This window comes from Vigna unguiculata, chromosome 7, assembly GCF_037176805.1.
Source record: "Vigna unguiculata cultivar grain cowpea cultivar isolate G323 ecotype 2 chromosome 7, ASM3717680v1, whole genome shotgun sequence".
NCBI classification, from domain to species: Eukaryota; Viridiplantae; Streptophyta; class Magnoliopsida; order Fabales; family Fabaceae; genus Vigna; species Vigna unguiculata.
The window spans coordinates 41,884,192-41,909,033 of NC_140798.1; the positions used below are offsets into that span (position 1 = coordinate 41,884,192).

The 24,842-nt window shown below is 31.4% G+C and overlaps 4 protein-coding genes across 4 annotated transcripts; 1 reads left to right on the top strand and 3 right to left on the bottom strand.

Annotated features, from left to right (window-relative positions):
- Positions 1-265: 265 nt before the first annotated feature.
- Positions 266-3,141, top strand: LOC114190751 (Pentatricopeptide repeat (PPR) superfamily protein). Its single transcript, XM_028079757.2, has one exon. It carries the CDS (start codon positions 426-428, stop codon positions 3,081-3,083), a length of 2,658 nt encoding a protein of 885 aa, XP_027935558.1. The 5' UTR covers positions 266-425; the 3' UTR covers positions 3,084-3,141.
- Positions 3,142-6,172: 3,031 nt separating this feature from the next.
- WRKY27 (WRKY DNA-binding protein 27) lies at positions 6,173-7,886 on the bottom strand. The gene is made up of 3 exons (XM_028079728.2): positions 7,289-7,886; positions 7,069-7,182; positions 6,173-6,967 (listed from the first exon to the last, which is right to left on the bottom strand). The coding sequence occupies exons 1-3, from the start codon at positions 7,771-7,773 to the stop codon at positions 6,625-6,627; spliced, it is 942 nt and encodes a 313-aa protein (XP_027935529.1). The 5' UTR covers positions 7,774-7,886; the 3' UTR covers positions 6,173-6,624.
- An 11,111-nt stretch (positions 7,887-18,997) lies between these two features.
- On the bottom strand, positions 18,998-20,401 carry LOC114189930 (NAD(P)-binding Rossmann-fold superfamily protein). Its single transcript, XM_028078658.2, has one exon. It carries the CDS (start codon positions 20,327-20,329, stop codon positions 19,316-19,318), a length of 1,014 nt encoding a protein of 337 aa, XP_027934459.1. The 5' UTR covers positions 20,330-20,401; the 3' UTR covers positions 18,998-19,315.
- Positions 20,402-23,581: 3,180 nt separating this feature from the next.
- Positions 23,582-24,563, bottom strand: LOC114192325 (uncharacterized). The gene has a single exon (XM_028082015.2). The coding sequence runs from the start codon at positions 24,438-24,440 to the stop codon at positions 23,757-23,759; it is 684 nt and encodes a 227-aa protein (XP_027937816.1). The 5' UTR covers positions 24,441-24,563; the 3' UTR covers positions 23,582-23,756.
- Between the last annotated feature and the right edge of the window lie 279 nt (positions 24,564-24,842).

Here is a 24,842-nt window from a genome sequence, read left to right on the forward strand (position 1 = left end):
AAAATGTATTTATTGTTTTATTTTTTTTAATCATGTCTGAAAGATTTATCAGAAAACTAACAAGTATATATGCATATCGGAAAAAAATCAAATAAAATTTAAAATGCTTTAAAGATAAAATTTATCATTATTGAAGATATAAGATATATGTGTAATTAATTCAACAATACTTAATAATGTTAAATACAAATTTTATTTTAGAAAAAAAAACATTTGTTTTTAATACCGAATGTGTGTGGTTGATTTACCAATTCCATAACTCTGATCCTGAAAGGAGCTTCCTTTTATTTGACCCACCTGGACATTTGATAACGTTATTTCAATACTCCGTTTAAGGCTGTCTATTAACTATGCTACTTCCAAGCATATGCTAGCAACAAGTTGTTGCTAACAACGAATGTATCTTCCCAAAACAACGTTCGGTCATGATGTCATGTAGTAAAACAATTGCTAACACTTTTTTTCCATGCCGCTTCCGAGAAACTTGCTTGCAGGTTCTCTCTCTATGCAACTCAAAGACCCTGGAGGAGGGAGCATGTGTCCATAGCACAATGATCAAAGTGGGTCTTCAACAAGACTTGTATTTGAGCAACAATTTGTTGTCTTTGTACGCGAAATGCTTTGGAGTTGGACCAGCACGCCATTTCTTTGATGAAATGCCTCACAAGGATGTTGTGTCATGGACTACGCTTCTATCGGCTCACACCAAGCACAGGTATCATTTTGAGGCCCTCGAGTTGTTTGACATGATGCTAGGTTCTGGTCAATGCCCCAATGAGTTCACCTTGTCCAGTGCCTTAAAATCGTGTTCTGCCTTGGGAGAGTTTGAGTTTGGGGCTCAAATTCATGCCTCTGTGGTTAAGCTTGGGTTGGAGCTGAATCCGGTTCTGGGTACCACTTTGGTTGATTTGTACACAAAGTGTGATGGCACTGTGGAGCCACACAAATTGCTTACCTTTGTGACGGATGGTGATGTTGTGTCTTGGACAACCATGATCTCTTCATTGGTGGAGACTAGTAAATGGAGTGAAGCACTACAAGTCTACGTCAAAATGATTGAAGTGGGAGTTTACCCGAATGGGTTCACATTTGTCAAACTCTTAGGCATGTCTTCTTTTCTTGGATTGGGAATGGGTTGTGGGAAAATACTGCACGCACAGTTAATCAGATTTGGTGTGGAAATGAATCTGATATTGAAGACAGCCATTGTTGATATGTATGCAAAATGCAGGCGGGTGGAAGATGCAATTAAGGTCTCAAATCAGACACCTGAATGCGATGTGTACTTATGGACTACCATAATCTCTGGATTTATTCAAAATTTTCAGATTAGAGAGGCTGTTAATGCGTTTCTTGATATGAGATTGTCTAGAGCTCAACCAAATAATTTTACATATGCTAGCTTATTGAATGCTAGCTCCTCAATTTTATCATTGGGGCTAGGGGAACAGTTTCATTCACTGGTCATCACGGTTGGATTGGAGAACGATATTTTTGTTGGAAATGCACTGGTAGATATGTACATGAAATGTTCTCAGACCCCAGCAAATGGAGTGGAAGCTTTTAGAGGGATAGACTCGCCAAATGTCATCTCTTGGACTTCTTTGATTGCTGGTTTTGCAGAACATGGTTTGGAAGAAGAATCTTTTCAGTTGTTTAGGGAGATGCAAGCAGCTGGAGTGCAACCAAATTCCTTTACACTATCTGCTATTCTTGGAGCTTGCAGTAAAATGAAATCTGTTTTTCAAACAATGAAAATCCATGGACATATCATAAAAACAAAAGCAGACGTGGATATAGCTGTAGGGAATTCTCTTGTGGATGGTTATGCTGGAGGAGGAATGACAGATGAAGCATGGTCAGTTATTCACAAGATGAACCATAGAGATCTCATCACATACACAACTTTAGCAGCAAAACTAAATCAAAGGGGAGATCACGAAATGGCATTAAAAGTCATCGCTCACATGTGCAACGATGATGTTAAGATGGATGAATTTAGCTTGGCAAGTTTTTTATCAGCAGCAGCTAGCTTAGGCACTATGGAAACTGGAAAGCAGCTACACTGTTACTCTGTTAAATCAGGTTTCGAAATATGTAATTCATTTTCAAATAGCCTTGTTCATTTGTACAGTAAGTGTGGTAGCATGCATGATGCATACAGAGCTTTCGAAGATATAAATGAGCCAGATACAGTGTCATGGAATGGTTTAATATCTGGATTGGCATCAAATGGTCATATATCCGATGCTCTTTCTGCCTTTGATGACATGAGGTTAGCGGGAGTTAAACCTGATTCATTCACATTCTTATCACTGATGTTTGCTTGCAGCCAAGGTAGTTTATTGAATCAGGGTCTTGATTATTTCTATTCTATGGAAAAAACATATGATATAACACCAAAGTTGGATCACTATGTGTGTTTAATTGATCTCCTTGGTAGAGGTGGTCGCCTAGAGGAAGCTATGGGAGTTATTGAAACAATGCCTTTCATGCCAGATTCTGTAATTTATAAAACCTTATTAAATGCTTGCAAATTACATGGAAATGTGCCACTGGGAGAAGATATGGCAAGGAGATGTCTTGAGCTTGATCCATGTGATCCTGCAGTATATTTGCTGCTTGCTAGCTTGTATGACAATGCCAGACTATCTGATTTCGGTGACAAGACTCGCAGGCTGATGAGAGAAAGAGGCTTAAGAAGAAGCCCCAGGCAGTGTTGGATGGAGGTAAGAGGTAGGATTCATGTCTTTTCTGCAAGTGAGAAGATAGATAAGGGTGAGATTCATGAAAAGCTTGAGTATTTTATAACTGAAATGAAGAACAGAGGGTATCCATACCAAGAGAACGAAGATAAGTTATACCACCCAGAGCAATTAGCCCTTGCATTTGGTGTTCTTACGGCACCAACTATGGCTCCAATACGCATAAACAAGAATTCTGCTATCTGCAATCACTGTCATTCTTTTATAATGCATCTGACAGAATTTGTTGATAGGGAGATAATTGTGAGGGATAGGAAACGAATCCATTTCTTTAAGGAAGGCCAGTGTTCATGTAGAGGTCACTCCTTAAAGTGTTGAAACATTTCCTTTTTATATTTGTTAACGTGAATGATGCTTACATGTTGTTTTCTTTTTAGGTTGTGCTCAAATAACTTATTTAACCTTTTATTCATGTAGTTCGCTGCTTTTAACTTTTGTAAGATTTGTTCTGGTAATGTGAACGAAACAAAATCGAGGGCTAAGGCCAGATGTCAAAAATATCCGTACTCGCAGGTATCTGCAAATAAAACTCGCTATCCGTGGGTACGGGTATTTTTGATACCCGCATATTAATGGGGTGGGTACGGGTATCATAGTATCCGTACTCGTGGATACCCATACCCGCTAAACTTTAATTCACAAAAATACCCATATATATATATATATATATATATATATATATATATATATATATATATATATATATATATATATATTAGTCAAAAGCATTCTGGCCCTTAATTTTGTTGATCAAAACACTAATTAAAAAAATTTCATTGTGTTAAATATTATTTTATATTTGTTTTTATGATTATTTGGACTTGTATGAACTTGAGTTTGGTTGAACTTTATTTAAAATTTATGATAATGATGTATTTTATTTTATTTATTTGAATTTATGATTAAATATTTATTTTTTAAATAATTTTGTAAATACTCGCGGGTACCCGTAGATACCCGCGAATATGAAAAAAATAGACGTGTACCGCATAACGGATATCCGACGAATATGGATACGAGAGTACGGGACGAATATTTATCTAGCGAGTAGGATACGGGAAAACTACTACCCGTACCCTACTTGTTCCGTTGACATCCCTAGGCTAGAATATATATTTTCTCGGGTTCTTCTAGAAAGATTCATTCTTTTATCTTTCTAATAAAAGTATTTGTTTTGATACGTTGAGTTTGTAAGCCTCCTCGAAAAGATCCCCGTTAGTTAGACACTGTAAAGAGTATATTATTAGTATTTATCTTTTCTACATAAAAATTAAAATTAAAGTAATTTGAAATTTGATCAAATTTATTTTTATCTTAAAAAATGTATCTTCAGCTTTGACAAGGAACTAATTTGCTAGCTGTAAGTACTATGCAAATAGATCATCTAGGATTCTGAATCGTATTTGTTGTTATTGTTAGAGTAAAAATGATCAAATTATCACCATACAACTGACACAACTAGTGGCCTAAAATTCAAGTTTTGAGTATGCAATTGCAATAAATATTCGAAAAGGACTTTTATCGTTTCCACTCAACTCAAGCAATTGTTTCTATGAGAATACTTGTAAATTTGTAACACTTTATCAATTGTAAATAATTTATTTAATTATACTGCATTGAAGAACTTGTATTTACTTAATTCTTATTTAAAACAAATAAAGCTCAAATAAATTACAGAAGATATTTTACGCTTTCTATAAATTTTAAAATTTGCTAATATAATATATTTTTTTTCCGTACATTCAATAATATATAAGAGTCGAGGTCAAGATAATGTAAATATTTCTTCATCCTTTCATTTTTTAAGATATTTTTAAAAGACAAAAATGTGATGAAATTTCAAGTTTCAAAGCGAATAATATTTCAGATATAGTTATTGACCTTAATACTCGATGAACTTGAGATCGAAATATTATCCGTTGGTGGAAAACTAAAACGATCTTCCTTAGTCTTCCATTAGAGGATGAACCCTCATTCCCCTTACAACTCGACAAAGACTTGATGAACTTGAAATCGAAACATTAGTGATATATGAAAAACGAAATCAATTTTTCTTACCCTCATTTTCTTAGACTTCGACTGGGTTTTAGACTAAAAAAAACAATACTTTGGATCGAAACATGTATCCAAACATTAGAGTCGTGCAAGTTAAACTATATCTTTGTTTGTTATAAAAGGTCTTTCGTTTTTTTGCAAAGCCACAATTATAATAAAAAAATTCTTCGAAACAAAGCTGAAAGAACTGCATATTAATTTATTTATGTATCAATGATATTTCTTCACTTAATTTGATCTTTTATTTATTTGAATGAATGCTGGATTGTTTATTATCTAACTACTACTCAAACACCATTCAAGTATTCATATGATAATTAATGGAGAGAAATAATAATAATAAGATATGAGTTTAATTTATATATAAGAGATTGACATAATTTTTTATTTAAAATATTAAGATAATAAATTCATGAATTTTATTTCTTATATAATATACAACTTTTTCATCTTTAATTAATGTAAAATTTAATCCTACAATTAAATTTTTAAATTTTAATAATGTTAGTAGGAGAGGATGATCGTTATTCTAATGTTTGAGAGAAACACGGATTTATGTTCCCTTTGTTCAGCACACATGGGAAAGTGAGAACACTAGGTTGAAGTGTTGAAAATATGATCTAAACACCGAAAAAGGTGCACATGGGAGTATGACTAAGTCAGAGAGCCATATCATCTCCTATTAAAAATTCGCTTAATTAATTATACCTTACTTAGCCATTTGGTCATATAACAACTCACATATTTAGACTTAACGTCCATGTTGCATTGCGTCATGTAACCACCATTTAACAAAAGCATTTGATGTATCACGTTCACCCTCTTCAACACTCATCGTAAAACACATCATTCTTCTTTCCTTCTTCTCGAAATTTGATCCTATCTTGTTAGGTTTAGTTTCACCACCAAATGCTGAGTTTAACCAAGCTACATTAAAATCTATGAATCAAACATGCTTATAAGAAAAGTTTAGAGAAATTGGTCCCAAGAATATATCACAATCAACCTGAAACCCATAACTTTCATTTGGGTGGGTATGAAACATTTGTATTTTGCCTTATTTACACAATCGGAATCATAATGTTTAAAAAATATCACAGAAATTCAGATTAAACTTCGTATCAATTTTAGATTGTATGTGCTCCGGCGTCATGTTTTGCCGTGTGCACAATGATGTAGAAACTTCTAGGTTTGACTTTTTCACCAATCTTATTAAACAAAAAATAATCTCTGTTTTGTTTTCTTGATAATGTATTTGTTATTTCCTTATTCTCATTCTTAATATAAGATCCTTTCAACCTAATCACGCGTATTAGAAAAATAATTTATTCAATTTACTTGGTTGAATTGAATTATACATTAAATTTATTCTCTTTATTGATCATTCTTATTGTTTATTAATAACAATCATTTTCATTATATTTACTGAGGAAATAAAATTTGATGTATAAAAGCTATAAAATTACGTGGCAGATACTAGGTCTGAGGTTACCCACGTGGCTGATCTTAGGTGGCAGATTCTCGAGGAACAAAACTACGCCAAGGATCCAACTGTGACGGCTTCGATTTGGAGGATGAGAATCAGACGATCCACATACAATTATGATCCTACGGTCACCGATGAAGGTAATAATTCAACGGCGCAATCACGTGAACTGAAACCGGTCCAGGAGATCCGAACAGCACATGATTTGAAACCGGTTCGAAAGAAGTCAAAACCCAACCGGTTTTTTTTCTTCCAGCCAGAGTACGAGACGACGTCACTTCGATGCAAAACTTGCTGCACAAGAAGGCGGTGATGGGGTCATCGGATGTCACCGTCATCGTCCATGTCGGTTTCCATGTCCGGGTCAGGTTCCACATCGCCGGCTTCCTGTGGATCTTCCGACGGCGACGTTGGAGAGAGTGGCGGAGAAGAAGAAGAAGAAAAGGGGGCGGCTTGGAAGGAGAGTGACCCGGGTAAAGCCGGCGGATTCGTCGTCGGATTTTTACTTCGAGTACTTCCGGCGAGCGAGTTCCGATGGGTTGGCCGGGGATGCGAGTGGTCGCCGGTGTACGTAACGATGAACATATCGGTTTCGGTGTTACTCCGTTCAACTTGTTTTCGAGCCATACAACCTTTGGAGCTGCTACACCTATAGTAATTCCTAGGAATATGTATGCGTAATTATGTATTAGCATTTTCCCAAGAAACTAACAGAAAAACTGAATGGGAATTTTAATTTATGAGCATATGGGGATGACGTACCTTGGATAAGGAGAACCCTTAATTGGTTTTTGTCCGTATTTTCGCCATGCCCACAAATCTGCCGAGAGGTTATCTGCGGTTACCTGGCACACCATTTTCTTCTGTTGGCTTTTTCTACAAAAACAAGAAAAGGGAATTGTAAATGTAAATATACTGTTTTTATAGCTGCGTATTTTGAAAGTTGGATTATTTGCAAAGGAAAGAAAGAAAAAGCTGATACCTTTTTCTTGATTTGGGTGTTTGAGGTTGTGTGTTTGGTGAAAGTGTGGGTGAATTGTTGTGGGGTGTATGAAATTCGTGTTTGTGAAGTGAGTGTAGTTGATTGTGTTGGTGTTGTTGATGGTGAGGGAATCTATTGAAGCTGGGGGTGGAGGGTTCTGGCACAAAATGAGGCCAAAGGGGAAGGTGGTCACTGATTTGCTGGCTTTCCTGTTGTGCAAAATAAGGGGAATTAGGATTGATGCCAGGAGCACTAAGGGTAGTGGTGGGGTTAAAGGGTGAAAACAATTGGTGCAGCTCGTGGAAGTCGTTGGTTATGGGTTCCACTGTATTGGGAAAGGAAAATGCATCGTATCTATCTTCCTCTACAATGGAAGTGAGGAGAGAAGATGAAGTAGTATTGGTGGTGGTTTCTGGAATTGCTGCGGTGGAAGTATTTGATTGGCAGCTTCTCACGATGGCGAAGAGATCCCAGTCCTCATCCATGTATGCAGAGCAAAGAGAGTGTAGTTTTTGTTTTCCTGAGAAAAAAAAAATGGTGGCGCTGACTTTTGGAGGTGAATGGGAAGAGAAAGAAGAGGGGTTGGTGGAGCACTGAATGAGTTGGGCAATTAATTATTTATACTTGAAAAATTGAAAAGAGGGAGAGAGTGGAAGCTTGTAGGGGTTGGGGGAGTTAGAGAGATATGCTTTGGGCTTTTCCAAAAAATAAAAAAGAGAAATTAATGGGCTTTTTCATTGACATTGTGAAAATGTCAAAGGGGGACCTGAGTGGGAAAGTTCGTGTCCTATTCTCACACTCACATTCACAGTTGTTAACAAACACCATTGGGATCTGATTGGGCACTGCATGAACTTCAGTGTGGAGGCTACGTACAACTTCCTCACGCGCCCTTCTTTCGCGTTGGACTCACTCTGTCATCTTCTTCTTCTGCATGACATGACTTATAACTGAGCCACCAACAAAGAAGAAACCAAGAAAGCGAAAAATAAATGGAGATGAGATGGCAGAGAAAGCTGATGAAGGATTATGATTACACCACTACTCACACTATAATTTTTAAGCATGTTTTTTAATATAGATTTTATTATTAGTTAACATGTATTTAAAAATACGAGTGAAGTTGTAATGTTTTAAAAGTGAAATGTTAATATTATTTTCTTAAAGCTTAGAAATAAATGAAGAAGTGCTAAACACATTTTAAAAAAATAATGTTAACTTTTATTTTATAATTTCTCGAGATACAATTTATTTCTAAATTTTTATTTTTGTTTCCGAGTCTAGAGGTAAATCGCGGGATATTTTTTAAGAAATTTGTTTGGTTTGGATATACAATAAAAGCACGTTAGAAAATATTTTGTGCGTCTTCAAGTTTGAGATTGTTAGTTATTAATTATTATTATTTTATGGAGGATTTTGATCAATACGACAATACATAATTTTAAATCACATTTGGTATCATTTAAACTTTGTATATCTAGAATCACAAACTCTGAAAATATAACTTTTGAAAATGACTTAATCTACAATATTTTTTTAATAAAAGTGTAATGTATTATTTGCACTAAAATTATGCATTTTGTTTCTTCCTCCGTTTCACAATAACTACGATCGACTTAAGATTCTTACATGTAGATTAAGAACATGATTTTATTTTTTAGACAATTCATTTCTGAGAAACTTGTACAAACAATAATTAATAGAAAGCATGGGAAAAACAACTTTAGTTTTAAAAAAATCTGAAGTATGTATTGTTGGAAAAATAATTTGTTTACATCCAGTTTATCTTTTACGAGTGTTTGGTGTATGGAAAAATTTTAATTTTGTGGAAAACTACATGTCTCGTATTTGGATTTTCTTTTTTCAAGTGAACGTTGACCAAAATTGCCATAAAACATTGTCACAGGAAAGTCAAAAAAATACTAACTTTATTTAAAATAAAAATTCTGATAAATCGTCAACTTGATATAATATTAGATTGTATAATACTAAATACTATTTTATTCTAATTAAATAATCAATATCTAATATTATATTAAGTTAATGATTTTATCAAAAATAACATATTATAGACAAAAATTATAAATATTTCCAGCAATGTTGTCTTAACGAAATAAATCAATCCCATGATTCATAATATCCAGGAACAATGATTTCCGGGTATAAAATATTTCCAATATGAAAGGCCTAAACATTATCAGAAAATAATAAGGATATATATCGTGTGTTCTTTTTTAGGGAAAAATAAACTCAAATTAAAATATATATCTAAATTAACTTCGACCATTCCTTTTACATTGAAACGTGTATGGTGGTAGGTTTTTTTTTAAAATATCTAATAAAATTTTGTTTATTGGCACTTTATATTAATGAACAGGTTTATATTAAGACATGTAAAAATATGCATTTACATCTAATTTTATCCGGGTGAATAAATTTTATACAATATTTTATTATTACTTTTAGGGGAAAATAAACATCTTAAAAAATCTATACTTTTTCACCTTTAATCAAAGGTACCTCTTAGGACGGACATGGTAGGACTTTTCCATGTGTAATTGACTTCCGGATCCAAAATTTGATTTATTGCAGACTTTGTCTTATCTTTTTTATTTTTTCTTAATTTTTTAGAATAAATTATAGTGACGACTTTAAACTCTTTTTTTTTTTCAAATTTGATTGTTGGTTCGTTATCCCAACATGATTTCGGTTGTGACAATATGTATTACACTTTAGATTATTATTATTATTATTATTATTATTATTATTATTAATTATTAATTATTAATAGTTTGTGGTGTCGGACAATAGGTGTTGAAAAATCATGAGGTAGAACTATATTTAATTTTATTATATTTTTTTTAATAGAAGTGGATTTAAATTTAAATTCTCTTATCCCTGTTGTGAAAAAAAGAATGTGCAAGTAAATAATTATGCATAGCTAAAGTATTGCTGCTAATTGAATATTTTAGACTAATATTCTATTAAGGGTTAAATATGTTTTTGTCATTCAATTTTTAATGAAAATTAAAATTAGTTATTATTGAAAATATTGAACCAATTTAGTCTCTCAAATATGTAAATGCATGGATTTAGTGAAATTAGTTCTTTTAACCAAATTTTATTAAGTTTATCTGACGTTTCAAACACATCTCATTATTGTATTTTAGGTTATTTACACATTTTGACACATTTTGTTTCAATATTAATTGAGAAATACGTTTGAAATGTTAAATAAACTTAAAAAAATATATTTAAAGGACTAAATTCATATATTTCTAAAAATGAAAAACTAAATTGATTTAAGATTTTCAAAAAGGACTATTTTCACTAAAAGTTGAAGGATAAAAAACATATTTAACCTTCTATTAATTAATATATTAATTAATATTGAGTAACACTAAATATAGACACACTGTTTTATTCGATTTCTAGTTATAATTAGTTGAATAAAAAATAATTACAATAATAAAACTTTGATTTATTTTTTGTATTGAATTATTTATTTTTTATTCTTTAAAACTTCAATCTTTAATTTAATATGATATTCTTAACTAATTAAGTAAACATTATTTGAATTAAAATATAAAAGACATCACTATTAAATACATATGAAAGATAAATAATTATTAAGACAATTACTTATTAGAAAAATGTGTATTGTGGTGACATCTAAAGAAGTTAAAAAGGAAAAGAAAAGAAATCGAAATGCACGCGCTAAATTGGTCAGCGTGTCCCTCTGAAGGTTGACACGAAAAATTGCAGCTTTCCACAATACATGGGTTTGGAAAGTGACAAAAACCATAGCCATTAAATTTGGGAAATGGTTGAATCCCCACTTAATTTGGGGCCAACATAATACTTCGACACATTCATCTTACAAGGGAATCAAATCATTTCACTCTATCACCACATCATTTGTTCTTTGAACTCCTTCTTTCAAAATTCTTCTATTTAATCTTTTGTTTTTATCACATATAATTTTTTTATTATATATGTTTTTATCCTTTTCTATTCCGAGGTCCCAAAATAAAATTGACATGTCTACCGGTTTATTTATTTTTTTTCATTTGGGGTGATAGATAAACTTGAAAAGAAAAATAAAAGAAATAAATGAAAAAAATAATAAAATTGATTTTTATTTATTTATTTTGGAGACCGTATATTTATATAATTAACATCATTTACATATTATTTGATGAAACAATGTATGATGAAAAGTATAAATTTTAAAGGGATGGAAAAAAAATGAAGTTTCTATTTAAAAGAAAAAAGTTTTCATCCTATCGAAGCCAAAACATATTGAATGCTAAACAAAATGACCAGAAATCCTTTGACGCAAACTAACAAAGAAGTTAATAAAGTATAGTAATAAAAGTCGCCTAAATGTTTTTATTTGAAATGCATTTCTATTGTTAAGTATTATTGATAAATTATTTTTTTTCAAAAAAATTTAGAATTTATATCTTTTAACCTCTTTTAAATGTAGATTCAGATTCAAGTTATTAATCTAATATTGAATTCAATATTTTAATATTTATATTTAATCATTTAATTTATTACGGTAGTTGAATATTAATTACGGGTTAATTTGAACGAATTATTGAAGTTGTGGATTGATATTTAATTAACACTTGTCTATAAAAACTTGTATATTAATTTTGAATAAATGAAATATAAAAGGAAGAGGCGAAGGGGAGAATAAAAAATAGAATATGTTTTGACCTAAAAGGAAAGTAAATGGTTTGAGTACAAAAAGTGTGGTTTTAACGTGTTATTAGTTTACAGGGCATAGGTGAGTATCGAAGTTAGAAGCTACTACAAAGAAAGCACTATCAGAATATGAATTGACAATTATTTCTTCTGAGGCATCTTTTATGACAGTGAAACTCAATGATTCTTCACTGATAAATAACAGTAACTACTAAAAATAAAATAAAAAAAAAAAAAAGATAGAAGAAGGTGTCGTGAAACAATAAAAGAAGTTTTGTAAGGGACCACCACTATGAAATCTGATGCAAAACCATTAATTTGTGCCCTTGGTTGTGGGAGGGGTCCAAATTTTTGAGGTAAAAGAATGAAATCTTTCAACCATTGCCCTTCATTTCTTCATTCCTTTAATTAGTACGTGTTTGTGTTTCATGTTGGGTCAATGGAATACCCTACAAAGCTTCTCTTACACTGTCCACTTCAACAACAAACAAAAAACAAAAACACTCTTTTGCACATTTCAAATATGGCTTAACCTAGTAATAAACCAGTGTTTATGACTCTGGTACCAGAAAACATGCATGTACTTCAACACTGTTATGCTTTAAACAATAACTTCACACCTTTTGACTAATTAGTTTTTCAATCGTCGTCTTTACGTACAGATTGGGGAGATTTCTCATGAATGTAGCTGTGCATGTACATGACAAGGTTTCACTCTGGACTGTTCAAAATTGAATCAGTTAAGGAAATAATTGAAAATTAGTGTGTGTTTTCAATTGAACAACTTTGGAGTGAAAAATAATAAACTTGAAAAATATTGCTTCCCGCAGTCATCAAGATCAACCATCACGTTTTTGAGATATTGACCACTTTGAAGTAGCGTGGATCTCCATCACAGTTTTATGTTTAAAAGACGTCTCGAAAGATAAAGAGAAAAAGAAATATTTTAAAATGTGTTTGATTTTGACTCTAAGTGATGTTAAATTTTATTAGGTGTGCCGAACACTTATCATATTTAAATATAATATATATTTTTGAAAAGAAATTAGTAATCAATTATCATAATTTTTCATAAATTTGTGAAATTTATTTTACGAATCGGGACACTCCCTAAATTCACATAAAATTGATAGAAAACGCCTTTCTTATAACGTTTTATAGGAAAAAACGAAATACAAAAAATAGTTTAATTTAAATGTAAATTGAATAATAAAGATGAGTTTAGTTCAAATTTTAAAAATTCAACCAAATCACTAATCCTCCTGAGTGAGGTTGTTCATTTTTTTTTTTCAGTAAAGTCCTTTTTTGTGTTACAATTTTTGTTTTTGAAAAAAGTTTAAGGAAGAAAACTATATTTTAATTCAACAAGTAAAACTATTGGAAGCATAAAAGTATTATATTATATATTATTCCAACCGAAATTTTCGTCACACAGTTTTATTTTTAAAAAGGTCTCAAATAATTTATAATTGTTTTTGTTTTTTAATTAATATAAATTGATTTTCCCACGAGGTGCTTTTAGTTAGAAAGTTTATATCTAGAATTGATTTTACATATAATAAACTTTGTATCTTTATAATAAGTTATTTTATGACTACTTTATAGTTTCGTTATTTTTTATTGCATTTTTTTACAAATATACTAAAACATATATAGATCCTAATATTGCAGTGATAATCAATTCTTTAGAAAATATTTGAAATATAATCGATTTTTAATATTTTTCTTTAATAATTTATTATTGAATTTTTAAATATTACAAATACCTGTGAAATGATTTTATTAAAACAGTCTATTAATTCAATAATTGAAAATCATTTATTAACACTAACATGCCCATCATGGTTTTAATAAGAAAATAGAAACATAGAATAAACAACACCCTTTTTTCTTGTATTCAAATAAAGGATTTTACTTTTGCTGAATGAAATATTGGACTTTCTTTAGAGTGTATAACATATTTCACTAACTTTAACAATAAAGAAGTATTGTATTGAGAAAAAAAATTCTTTCAAGAATGGGGCCTTATCTGAAATAAAAGTAGCATGGGAGTGCATTAAGATAAATTTTTTTTATCGGCGTGCATTAAGATAATGATTTAGAAAAGCAATAGGTGTGAATGTGAAATACTAAATCTTTTGTTAAAAACAAAAGATATACATTAGTCGTATACCTTTAATATTGTTCCTTAAATTCCCTTTTAAAAATTCAAGTTTATTTGAAAAAAAAAATATTATGACCTAATAATTTACTTTGAGTCCTAGTTGAGTTCTAAAACTTTAACACTAAATTTTCTTCACAAGATTATAGATAAGAACATGTTCATGAATCACGCTAAACACCAAAATATGTCATTGGCTCCTACTTTATAAAGAGTGTACGTAAGGATGGGATTTGACTCTTCTAAAATGATAAATTCTACTTGTTAAACAATATAAAACGAAATAACTTTTAAATAAACTAATGAGTCAATTAAATTTTGTAAAAAAATTGTAAAACTTTTTACAGCAAACATAAAAAAGAAATGACAAGTAATATATCAAATTTGAATCTTGAATTTTGTAAAATAAGTTAAGCCATTTCAAAAATTTCTTATTCAACCCAACTTTTTTTTTTTACCGTTAGATGACAAGTTCACTATATTTTTCTCTCAAACATAAAAGAATAAAAAAAACACACATGCTAATGAACGATACAACAAAATATGTCGAGATCTACTATCATCTGCCTCACATTTACAATTATTTATTTATAAATAATTCAAAAGCACTTTCTTTAGAGATATTTTTAAAATATAGATTGAATTAGTATTTATTTACTTTCATAATCAATATCACACCTTGTTTTTATCTTATTTTTTAATCACTTATTTTTTACAATAATCTCCCCTGCATAAAAAATGAGATTTTATTAACCAAATAAAAGTATTGGTAGATTTTTCTTTTCATAATAATTATATTTTAATTTTGTTTTGGTAAATGAACTCCCCTGTGCCAAATATTATTTATCATAACAGACTTATTGGTCATTTATATTGTGAATTCAGTTTTTACTCACTAATGCCATAAAAATCAACTAAAATGTAATTTATGGGGAATGAAATGAATTTCAAACGCAAGTCACCTCGAACATTTTATAAGATATACGATCATAAACCTATTTTTTTAAAATTTTGAATTGAATGGACTATTAATATTTAAAGTTACTTTGACACCACCATTTCCAAATAACTAGCATTGACACCAATTTTTCTTAATAAAATATTATTTGAATAAAATATTAATTTATATGAGTATCAAATGGTAGTATTGGTGTCAAACTACTATTGTCCATATTTAAATCCCTAATATTAGTACTAGTGTAAACATAGGTGCGCGGCGCTATCGCGCCTGTGTGTACACATTTTATAAATATGTGTGGTATTATATTAGTATGTGCTTAAGTTAATATATAAAATAAAATTATATTTATTAAAAATAAATTGAAATGTATCATAATAAATGAAAGAATAACTGTTGATAAATAAAGAAGAAAAGAAGAAACACAAATAAACAATTTTATAAAAAGCTTGTAAAAGTAACTATCAATTTTTAAAAATTTAATAAATAATTATATTTAAAGGGTAAAATTGGTATTTTGAAATGTGGACACAAATGAAATAATCCCCTTTATATATTACTAGTGTAAACACAGGCGCTATCGCGCCTGTGTGTACGCATTTTTTGAATTATATTAATAATTGATGATATTGTAATGTTATTAATTTAATAAACAAAATAAAAGTATATTTATAAAAAATAAAATAAAATGTACGGAGAAAATAAGAGAAAAATAACTGTTGATGAATAGTAAGAGAAAAAAAGAAAAAGGAGATAAGTAAATAATTTTATAAAAACTTGTAAAAGTAACCGTTAATTTTTAAAAATTTAATAAATAATTAAATTATAAAGGGTAAAGTTGGAATTATGAAATGTGGACACAAAAGAGGGAATCCCCTTTATATATAGTTATAGATTATTACTAGCATAAACACAAACACTATCGCGTATGTGTGTATGCATTTTTTAAATATGTGTGATATTATATTAGTAGGTAATAATATTGTAATGTTATTAAGTTAATATATAAACTAAAATTATATTTTTTAAAAATAAAGTGAAATATATCAAAACATATGAAAGAATAACCATTAATAAATAAAAAAGAGAAAAAGCAGAAATAGTCGATTTTATAAAAAACTTGTAAAAGTAACATTCAATTTTTAAAAATTTAATAAATTATTATATTTAAAGGGTAATATTGGTATTTTAAAATGTGTACACAAAAAGAAGAATCCATTTATATATTGTTATAGATTATAGATTAAAGTTGATGGTTCATGGTGATGACTGAAATAAGATACAAAATCCTAAATGTGAGAGATCCTTATACCGAAGTGGAGAGACAACTTCATTTACTACTTTTGTTTCTCAAATGGTTTTATTCGGAAAAAAAATGGTATATAGAAACTCAATAAATTTTGCACTTTCTTTGAACACAATTGAATAGAAGTGGAAGATGGTTGTGGCCGTGGAAAGCAAGAGAATTAGGAACACAATCCTTTCCTTTGGCCATTCCACCACTTACTAAACACAGAGACTATAACCAGAGTACTTTCCACTCACTACACACGTGTCATCCTATCATTTCAGTTTCCAAAACAACCTCCACCCTTTCACTATCTGAAGAAGAAGAATAACCAACCAACTAGATAACTAAATAATTTATTTCACACAAATAAATATTTTCTCATCCAAATACAACGTTTACATTTATTCGGATTTATTTATTTATCTCTCAACCAAACAATGAACAATGTTATCCACAGTTTGTGTGCAGTGGGAATGGCAAGAGGACTTAACCAATGATGAAAATTATGAAAGTGTTATTTGGGCAGATTTGCATTATTTGACCCATAAACGTGAAAGTAACCAAAAACAAGATCATTATCATTTAGTAGTGGAAAGATATGCACTACTTTCCTATCTCTCTGCACTTTCTCTTTTGCATTGGAGTTGAAAAACAATAATAGCCCTGTGACTTAACAAATCACGATCTAATTTTGTGGTATAGCCACGTTAAGATAATGCATACATTCCTAGAGGCCTTCTACACAGATTACATTTTGCACAATCATCAATAATTCTATCATCTTTTTTCTTCTTAATGAACTTTTGAAGGAAACTTCATGGATTTTGCCAAAATATAGGGTATGGTAAGTTTAGGTGGTTGGAAATTCATTATCAGAAGTATGGTGACACCTTTAAGATTAAAATAAGTTTAGGAAAAAGAGTGTTCTGGCTTTCTGGTTTGTTCATTGTTGATGCCAGTTAAGTAAATGACTTATCGATGATTCATAATTAGATCCAAATACTTGAATATAATATAGAAAACTCTTCAACCAATCAGTTCATGCAAGCAAATTCGTTCGAAATAGGGGAAAATGTTGGCGTAATTAACAGTGATGTGCTCAATTTTGGATCACTCACAAATAATGCAGCAGAGGTGGAGAATATTGAAAAGGAAATAGTGATTTTCTCTTGAATGAGAAAACATTTTACAGCTTGGGGATGAATAAAGTTCAGGTGTTATCAGCACATGCTGCGAAATACTATTCATTGATAGTGGTTTTTTACTTAGAAAATTGTTCTTAGGGTAGTTATGCAATAACTGAGAAATGACACTTCGAATCTGCTTCCCCTACCATCTATCTATGTCATCACATCCAACATTTCATTCCATCAATCTGCTTACAATTTTATAATATTTCACTGTTGACAATAATAAACCAATAATTGAAAAGTAACAAACTTTTACCTTTTAAAAGTCAACCCAGAATTTGTGTATGCATTGTGTTCTTTCTCTGCAAAAATTTAGTATCAAGGGTGGGTTTTGGCGCAATAGTAAGGTTCTGAGGTCACATGTTCAACTTCTGGAAAGGGTCCTTTTACTTATTTACCTCCCTCTGACATCATAACGTGGAAGCTTCATGCACTACACGCATCTACCCTTTATAAAAGCTTCAGTACTGTAAGTACTTTAAGAGATACAAGTTCATGCTTTTGCATTCTACATTTCTAGTCGCTAGAAAGTAGAACAGCTATAATGGGTGGAGCACCTACAAAGGAATCTAGGTCCCTGTTTGATATATCTATCATAGAATTTGTTCCCCCATGTTCTACGGTGTAAACTTATTGGGCAGTAAGTTATGTAACTGATATGATTCAAACCCATTAGTCACTCCTCAGATTGAGAACTCGTATGTGTTTATTGCCAAAAATCATCACCTTACCACAAAAAAAATATTTGGCAACAAGTATCTTGGATAATTAAAATCACTTTTTTCCTCAATGATACATTCCTATATGTTTGACTACAAATACAAACATGCCCTTATTGAGTGGGAGAGCTTTGTGTGAATCATGGCTCAAGTACTACATTCAGATTCCACCTCTGTGTGAATCAAGGCTTATCATAAATACGGGAATGAATCAAATTCATGATAAACCATAACAGAGCATTTCTGTGAACAAGCATATATATGTTTATTCTATTATGTATACTGTTGGAACAGTGCAGTTGATCATCACATTTGATTTGAATTTATTACAGGAATCACAATTTTTCTGCGTTAACAAACTTTGGTTAGACCCAAGGGTTTATTCAGGAACAGAGTCCAAATGCTGACATTTTTTCAGTAGTACAACGTTTAATCACACTTCTCTGTGACATGTGTTCTCGTGGCATGCGCTGTACCTCTAAACAAAACAACGTTTACCAAGTTTTGAAATGGCTCCTCTGTGTTTTTGTAGCATCTGATTTTGGTAGTTTGATGACACCTTGATATGCCTGACTTCAGAAGATTAATTGCAACTCGTAGATTTGCAAATTGGCGCGTTTAATCTTTCTATTGGTATATTCACTGAGAGCAACATGTTCATAAGGCAATTTCTATAGTGAAGTAAGGCATAAAGTTTATTATACTCCCACAGTAAGTCTTTAGGAATTCATAAATGAGAAAAGAGTTGCAATGCCATAGTTGACATGATTCATGGCCAGTGCCGAACTTCTCCCATGGTAAAAGAACAACTTTTATGTTACAATTACTAGTATATTACTGCTTTTTCAAAGCAACTAGTATATCAATGTATAAAAGCATTTATAAACATCAATCATCTAATTGCTTAAAGTTCTTTGAAGCACTGCACGATGACTATTACTAACTTCATAAATCTTATTGAACTATTTAGCACAAACACAACCAATATAGTGTACCTAGCTCCTTATGTAAGTCTCATACACCAACTGTGCTGTGATCAAATCTACAACAGCGGAACCAACAGATTTGAACACAGTTATCTGCTCAGAAGTGGTTCTCCCAATCTTGTCACCTCTCACAAGCTCCACCAAACATCCTCCAATCTCATCTTTCGTGATGGTCCCTCTCTCAAAAGCCCCCACCAGCTCCCCTGCTTCAACTATCGCGGCCTCATTGTCCACGAACACCCTTCCCCTCCTCATGGCTTCGTCATCACATTCCATCATCGAAGGCTTAAAGGAACCCACCAAATCCAAATGAGCCCCAGCCTTCATCCTCTCCCCCTTCACAAGAGGTTTCTCGGAATTCGTGGCGCAACTCACAATGTCCCCCAATCCGACAACCTCGTCCAAACACCCACAACCCTCAAAACTCACCTCAGCAAATTCCCCACTTTCCTTAAGTTTTATAGCCAAAGTGGTTGCCTTTTCCACAGTTCTGTTCCAGATGAAGACTTTTCTCAAACTGGGTACGGCGGAAAGATGGGCTTTAATCAGGTGCGGTGCCAGGGCACCCGCGCCAACCATAACCAGAACCTGGCTGTCTTGTCTGGCTAGGTATTTGGAAGCCAAGCCAGATACGCATGAGGTCCGGTAAAGGGTGAGTTCGGTGGAATCCATGGAAGCCAGGGTTTGGCCAGTGGTGGAGCTGAAAAGGACATAGCTTCCCTGCACGCCGGGCAAATTGAGAGCGGAGTTTTGCGGAAAATGGGTGACGAGTTTGACGCCGACGTAAGGGAGAGACGGGGAAGAGGACCAACAGGGCATGAGGAGAAGGGAGGAAGAAGAAGAGAGAGGGTAGTGTTGGCGAATCGTGGTTTGGAGAATGGTTGAGGCTTGAGGGAGTGTGGATCGGAAGTGGCTTATGAGAGTGTGGTGGGTGAGGATACTGCATAAGCTATCTGCAGATATGAAGATCGGAGAAGAAGATGCATTGGGGCTGCTGGTTTCGTCTTTGTTGGTGACAGCCATTGAAGTTCTTGTTAGGAGAGAAGTGTGAAGGACCCGCAAGGGATTGTATGATTGAGTTTGGAACCTAACCTAGGACACTTTCCCAGGAATATACCTAAGTCAACTTAATAAAAAAATAATGAGAAGTCAAATAACAAATAATTTTTTATTCACAAGAAATAAATTATCTTTTTATTCATGTACAGCAATATATCTTGGTTTTTTTCTTTTACAAACAAATTATTAAAGGGATCTAACCCATTTTCACAAATGAACAGGTAATAATTTAAATTTGAAGGAAAACAAAGCATTATACTGTAAAAGTTAAAAATACTTTTAACTTAATAATAACAATAAATTATAATGTATTAATAGCATAGTTTTTCTTTTGGTTTGCTTACGGAAATGGCAATAAAATGTCAAAACTTCGAAGAATTATTTATTTTTATAAAATTTTTAATCTATTATATAATGATAATCTTTTTAATTTCATATAATTATTTTAAGTGTTTTTAATTTTATTTTATTATTTTAAAAATCGAGTAAGCGTAATTTTTTTCGTCTAATTAATAATATAATAATAGAATGTTAGCTACTCATATGAAATTTATGTTGTTAAGTCAATTTTAATTATAATATTTCTTTAATTGTTATAATGTTATTATTGTCAATGTGATAAAAAAAGTTATATTAATTTATTTTTAAAAATAGGATAACAAAATTACAAACATTTAAAATAATGGAATAAAATTAAAAGGAAATCACCATAATAGTTAACAAAAAAGCTAATAAACGAATAAAATTTAGATAAAAATTGTTTTTTATATACTTTAAATTATTTATTTTAAACTGAAAATACTCGAAGATCTAATAGATATTTTTTTGTAGTATTTTTTTCTGGGCCTCATGATAAGCATGACTCTTATGAGGAATAAGGGTGACTGAAACTAGGCTTTTACTTCTGCACCCCCATTATTTCTTTGTTAGCACCTCCAAATTTTATCATTTTATTATACATAATGGTAACTTTCGAACATGTTTCGAAAATTTCCCAAAACAAATTTTCAAAAATTTTGAAAATCTTTGAAATGAGATTTTCGAAATGATTTTTGAAATGAATTTTTAAAACAGAATTTTGTGAAATGCATTTCAGGACAAGTTTTATCGAATTAAATTTCCCGAAAAAACTTTTTGGAATATATATAATACCCTCCGGAATGAGTTTTTCAAAATATCCTGACATGAAATGTGTTTCGGAAAAGAAAATTCAGAATATATGAAATACGTTTTATGGCTTTCCCCCAAAACAAGTTTTTTTTTTTTTCTTTTTCTCTTCTTCTATAATGCTCTGCCTCTTTTCTTCCTCAGCAGTGGCGACTATGAAAGTGGTAGAAAATAGTAATGGTGGTGTGATACAATGATATTATTGTGGGGTGCAGGAAGTAGTAGCCTTGAAATTTACGGTGTGTTCTTTTATGAAGATCGGGGAGAGATAATAGATTTGAGTGAATTAGACGGTGAAGTTTATGTTGTTCATTATAAAGATTTTGGAGGTGAAAGTGAGTGATTTTAGAAATAAAATTTGTGAATGATTTAATTGATGTGATAGATTAAAAAATATATTTTAATACAAAAATAATAAAATTACAAAATATTTACTTCTTCAACTTTCTTTTTTCTTTTTTCTTTTTTGAGTGGATGTTCGATATGGCAGAAGAAAGAAATCATGTATGTGAATCAATTTGAATTAAGAAACCAAAACATAATTGAGAGCATTACGGTAATCTTGCACAAATTATCTTCAAATTTTGTATATAAGTGAGGATGAGAAAATAATCGGATCCTGTTATTCTTTCATTTTCCTTTCTGAAATCTCTACAAGTAAACACTTTAATCACTCTCAAATCATTTCTCTCTCATCTTCTAAATAATAAAATATCCTTAAGTGAACATATTAGTTGTGCCTAAAGTGAAATGTTGTCGTTTTAGCTTATCTAACAAAAAAAAAAAGGAAAACAAGAAGTGAAGTAGTAATCTCTTTATATCTATTTTCTTGGATAGAAATTTGTCCAATACCGTATAGTAAATATTCGCTTAAGTCCACATTTCGCCTATATTCGCATTTAAAAAGGAAAAATTGGATCAATAATTTTATAACTTTATTCTCAGAAAAAAAATTGTTATATATATATATATATATATATATATATATATATATATATATGTGTGTGTGTGTGTAAAGAGAGAAAGAAAGTATATGAATAAAATAAAATAACAAGTTATTTTTGTGACCTATCTCTTATATTTTATATCTCTCACAATTTTACAATCTTTACAAATTTTTAACACTCATAATATTTTATATTATAATTATATGATCCTTAATATTTCATATCAATATGACTTTCAAGATTTTATAAATTCACATAAAGCTCTCAAGATCAAAATACATATCAAAATACAAACTTAAAAGAATGTTTATTTAACTTATAAAGTAAAAGGACAAATCAATAATGTTATACAAGAATTTTCTTTACATAATAGATGGTCTAAACTTATACTACTGTTTGCCATTTAACTTTTACAACTGTGTGTCTAACTTTAGAAAATTTTATTTTATTTGTTATCATTACTATATTTTTTTATGCATATACTTATCTGTCCTTTATATCTCTTTTAATAATTAGATGCTTCAGTTGATACTCCAACAAATAATTTCATTTCTGAATAATACTGCGCATTTTCCTTTTAACGAGTTTCCCATTAACGAAAAGCTCTGGTAGAAACAGAAAAGAAGTAAAGTATTCTACGGAGAAAAAGTGGAGTGGAGAATGAAATTAAAGCACTTTACTTTCCACTTCTTTGACGTCCCTTTGTACTGTGCTTAAACACAATTTATTTCCTTTTTGATATCTGCAAATTCCAACAATAATCTTCATCGAAGTTCTCTGCTGCGCAAAATTACAGATTATGCTATGATTACGATCTGGTTGATCAGCTCAAAGTATTATTTAGCATTCTTTGTTCAGGTTTCCTGATTACGACCAAGGTTAATGATTTATAATTTCACTTTTAACTAAATGATGCAACTTTCGGCCACAAAAAAGAAAAAAAAGAAACGAAAAGAGATCAAAGCATTTGAACATTCAACTCAGAATATTATAGTGAAAAATATTTTGTTCATCGTTAATATCTTGTTGATGTAGCAAAATGATTTGGTATTCTTCTTGAAACCTAATTAAAATCAAGTAATGTGCCACTGCTACTTACATACAAACAAAAGCTCGAAAATTCTGCAGTTTGATGTGTGAAGGTAATCTACATTGAATTTCACAGAAGAAACAAAATACAAAGCATGCATGGATAAAAATAGCAATGGAAGAAAGCAGGCAAAGAGAAAAAAAAAAGTAATGTTGTTGCTACAATTGTTTGATATAGTATGTACTAATTAAATGCCTACTAAGGCATCAATCTTAGAGGAAATGCTCCAACTGGTGCTGGAAAGGTTCCACTGATCAGAAATGGTACCTGCAGCATCCCCACATTTTGCTACCATCCTTACACTCTGTAGCAACTCCTTGGTGCGAGCCTCTTGTGCCAAAATGTCAAGCAACTGTTCTGGGGTGATCACAAGCTTCACTTTCCAAAACCTACTGCTACCACCAACTCCACCGTGAATGTTGCTGCTAGAGAAGGCTTCAATGGAGGATCTCTTGAGGTGGTGGTGCTGGTAGTCCAAGGACATTCTATACAAGGCAGGGTAAGAGGTTGTAGGGACACTGTGAGATCTCACATGCCCTTGTCTCACAACGTTTACATTTTCACCAACACCACATGGGATGTCTATGTTGTCGTTGTTGCTGCTATTGTTGCTGCTATTGTTGTTGGTATTGTTGGTATTGTTGTTGTTGAGTGGTAGCAGATAGTAAGATTGACCTGCCTCCAACTCTTGGAATTGGCTGAGTGGTTTCCAGAAGAGGTCGTGGCTTCTGAATATGGCGTGCCCTGGGAACTCGTTGGTGATGAAACTGACGGTGACCGGAGCACTGAACTCCATGATTCCACCGTTTGATGTTATGACTTTGATGGGTGCATGAGGATCTGACATGGCCCCGAAGAAGCAGTTTCCCATGTTGGACTTCAAAGCTATATGATGATAGAGTAGTATATATATATCGGTGATGTTGTTTTGCTATGAATGGTGTGGGTAGTGCCTAGTATACCTTAGAGCGGGAAACTTGTTCAGGAGAAAAGTTAAGGTTGTTCTGTGGTCGGTTAGATTCTTCTTCTCAGCTTTCACAAAAAGCTTGTAAAGAACAATATTAAAGAAATAAAGGGTAGTCTATGCTCCCATCATTGTCATATTTTTGTATACAGCTTAATTTCTTGCAATATTAATAGTTATACAGTATAGAAATTATAAACTGATGTTTCAAATAAAAGAAAAGTACCAAAATATATTAATGTGTGTGTGAACGCGAAAATAAAAATATTTTAGAAAGAAAAAAAAATGGTTTTGTGTGTGTTAACTTTG

What these genes read in the sequence shown, in the direction of transcription:
- LOC114190751 (XM_028079757.2), top strand. Translation starts at nt 426, where the DNA reads ATGATGTCATGTAGTAAAACAATTGCTAACACTTTTTTTCCATGCCGC.
- WRKY27 (XM_028079728.2), bottom strand. Translation starts at nt 7,773, where the DNA reads ATGGATGAGGACTGGGATCTCTTCGCCATCGTGAGAAGCTGCCAATCA. An exon ending in ACACCCAAATCAAGAAAAAG is followed by an intron (nt 7,183 to 7,288) that starts GTATCAGCTTTT and finishes TTGTTTTTGTAG; the next exon opens with AAAAAGCCAACAGAAGAAAA. An exon ending in AAGGGTTCTCCTTATCCAAG is followed by an intron (nt 6,968 to 7,068) that starts GTACGTCATCCC and finishes ACATATTCCTAG; the next exon opens with GAATTACTATAGGTGTAGCA.
- LOC114189930 (XM_028078658.2), bottom strand. Translation starts at nt 20,329, where the DNA reads ATGGCTGTCACCAACAAAGACGAAACCAGCAGCCCCAATGCATCTTCT.
- LOC114192325 (XM_028082015.2), bottom strand. Translation starts at nt 24,440, where the DNA reads ATGGGAAACTGCTTCTTCGGGGCCATGTCAGATCCTCATGCACCCATC.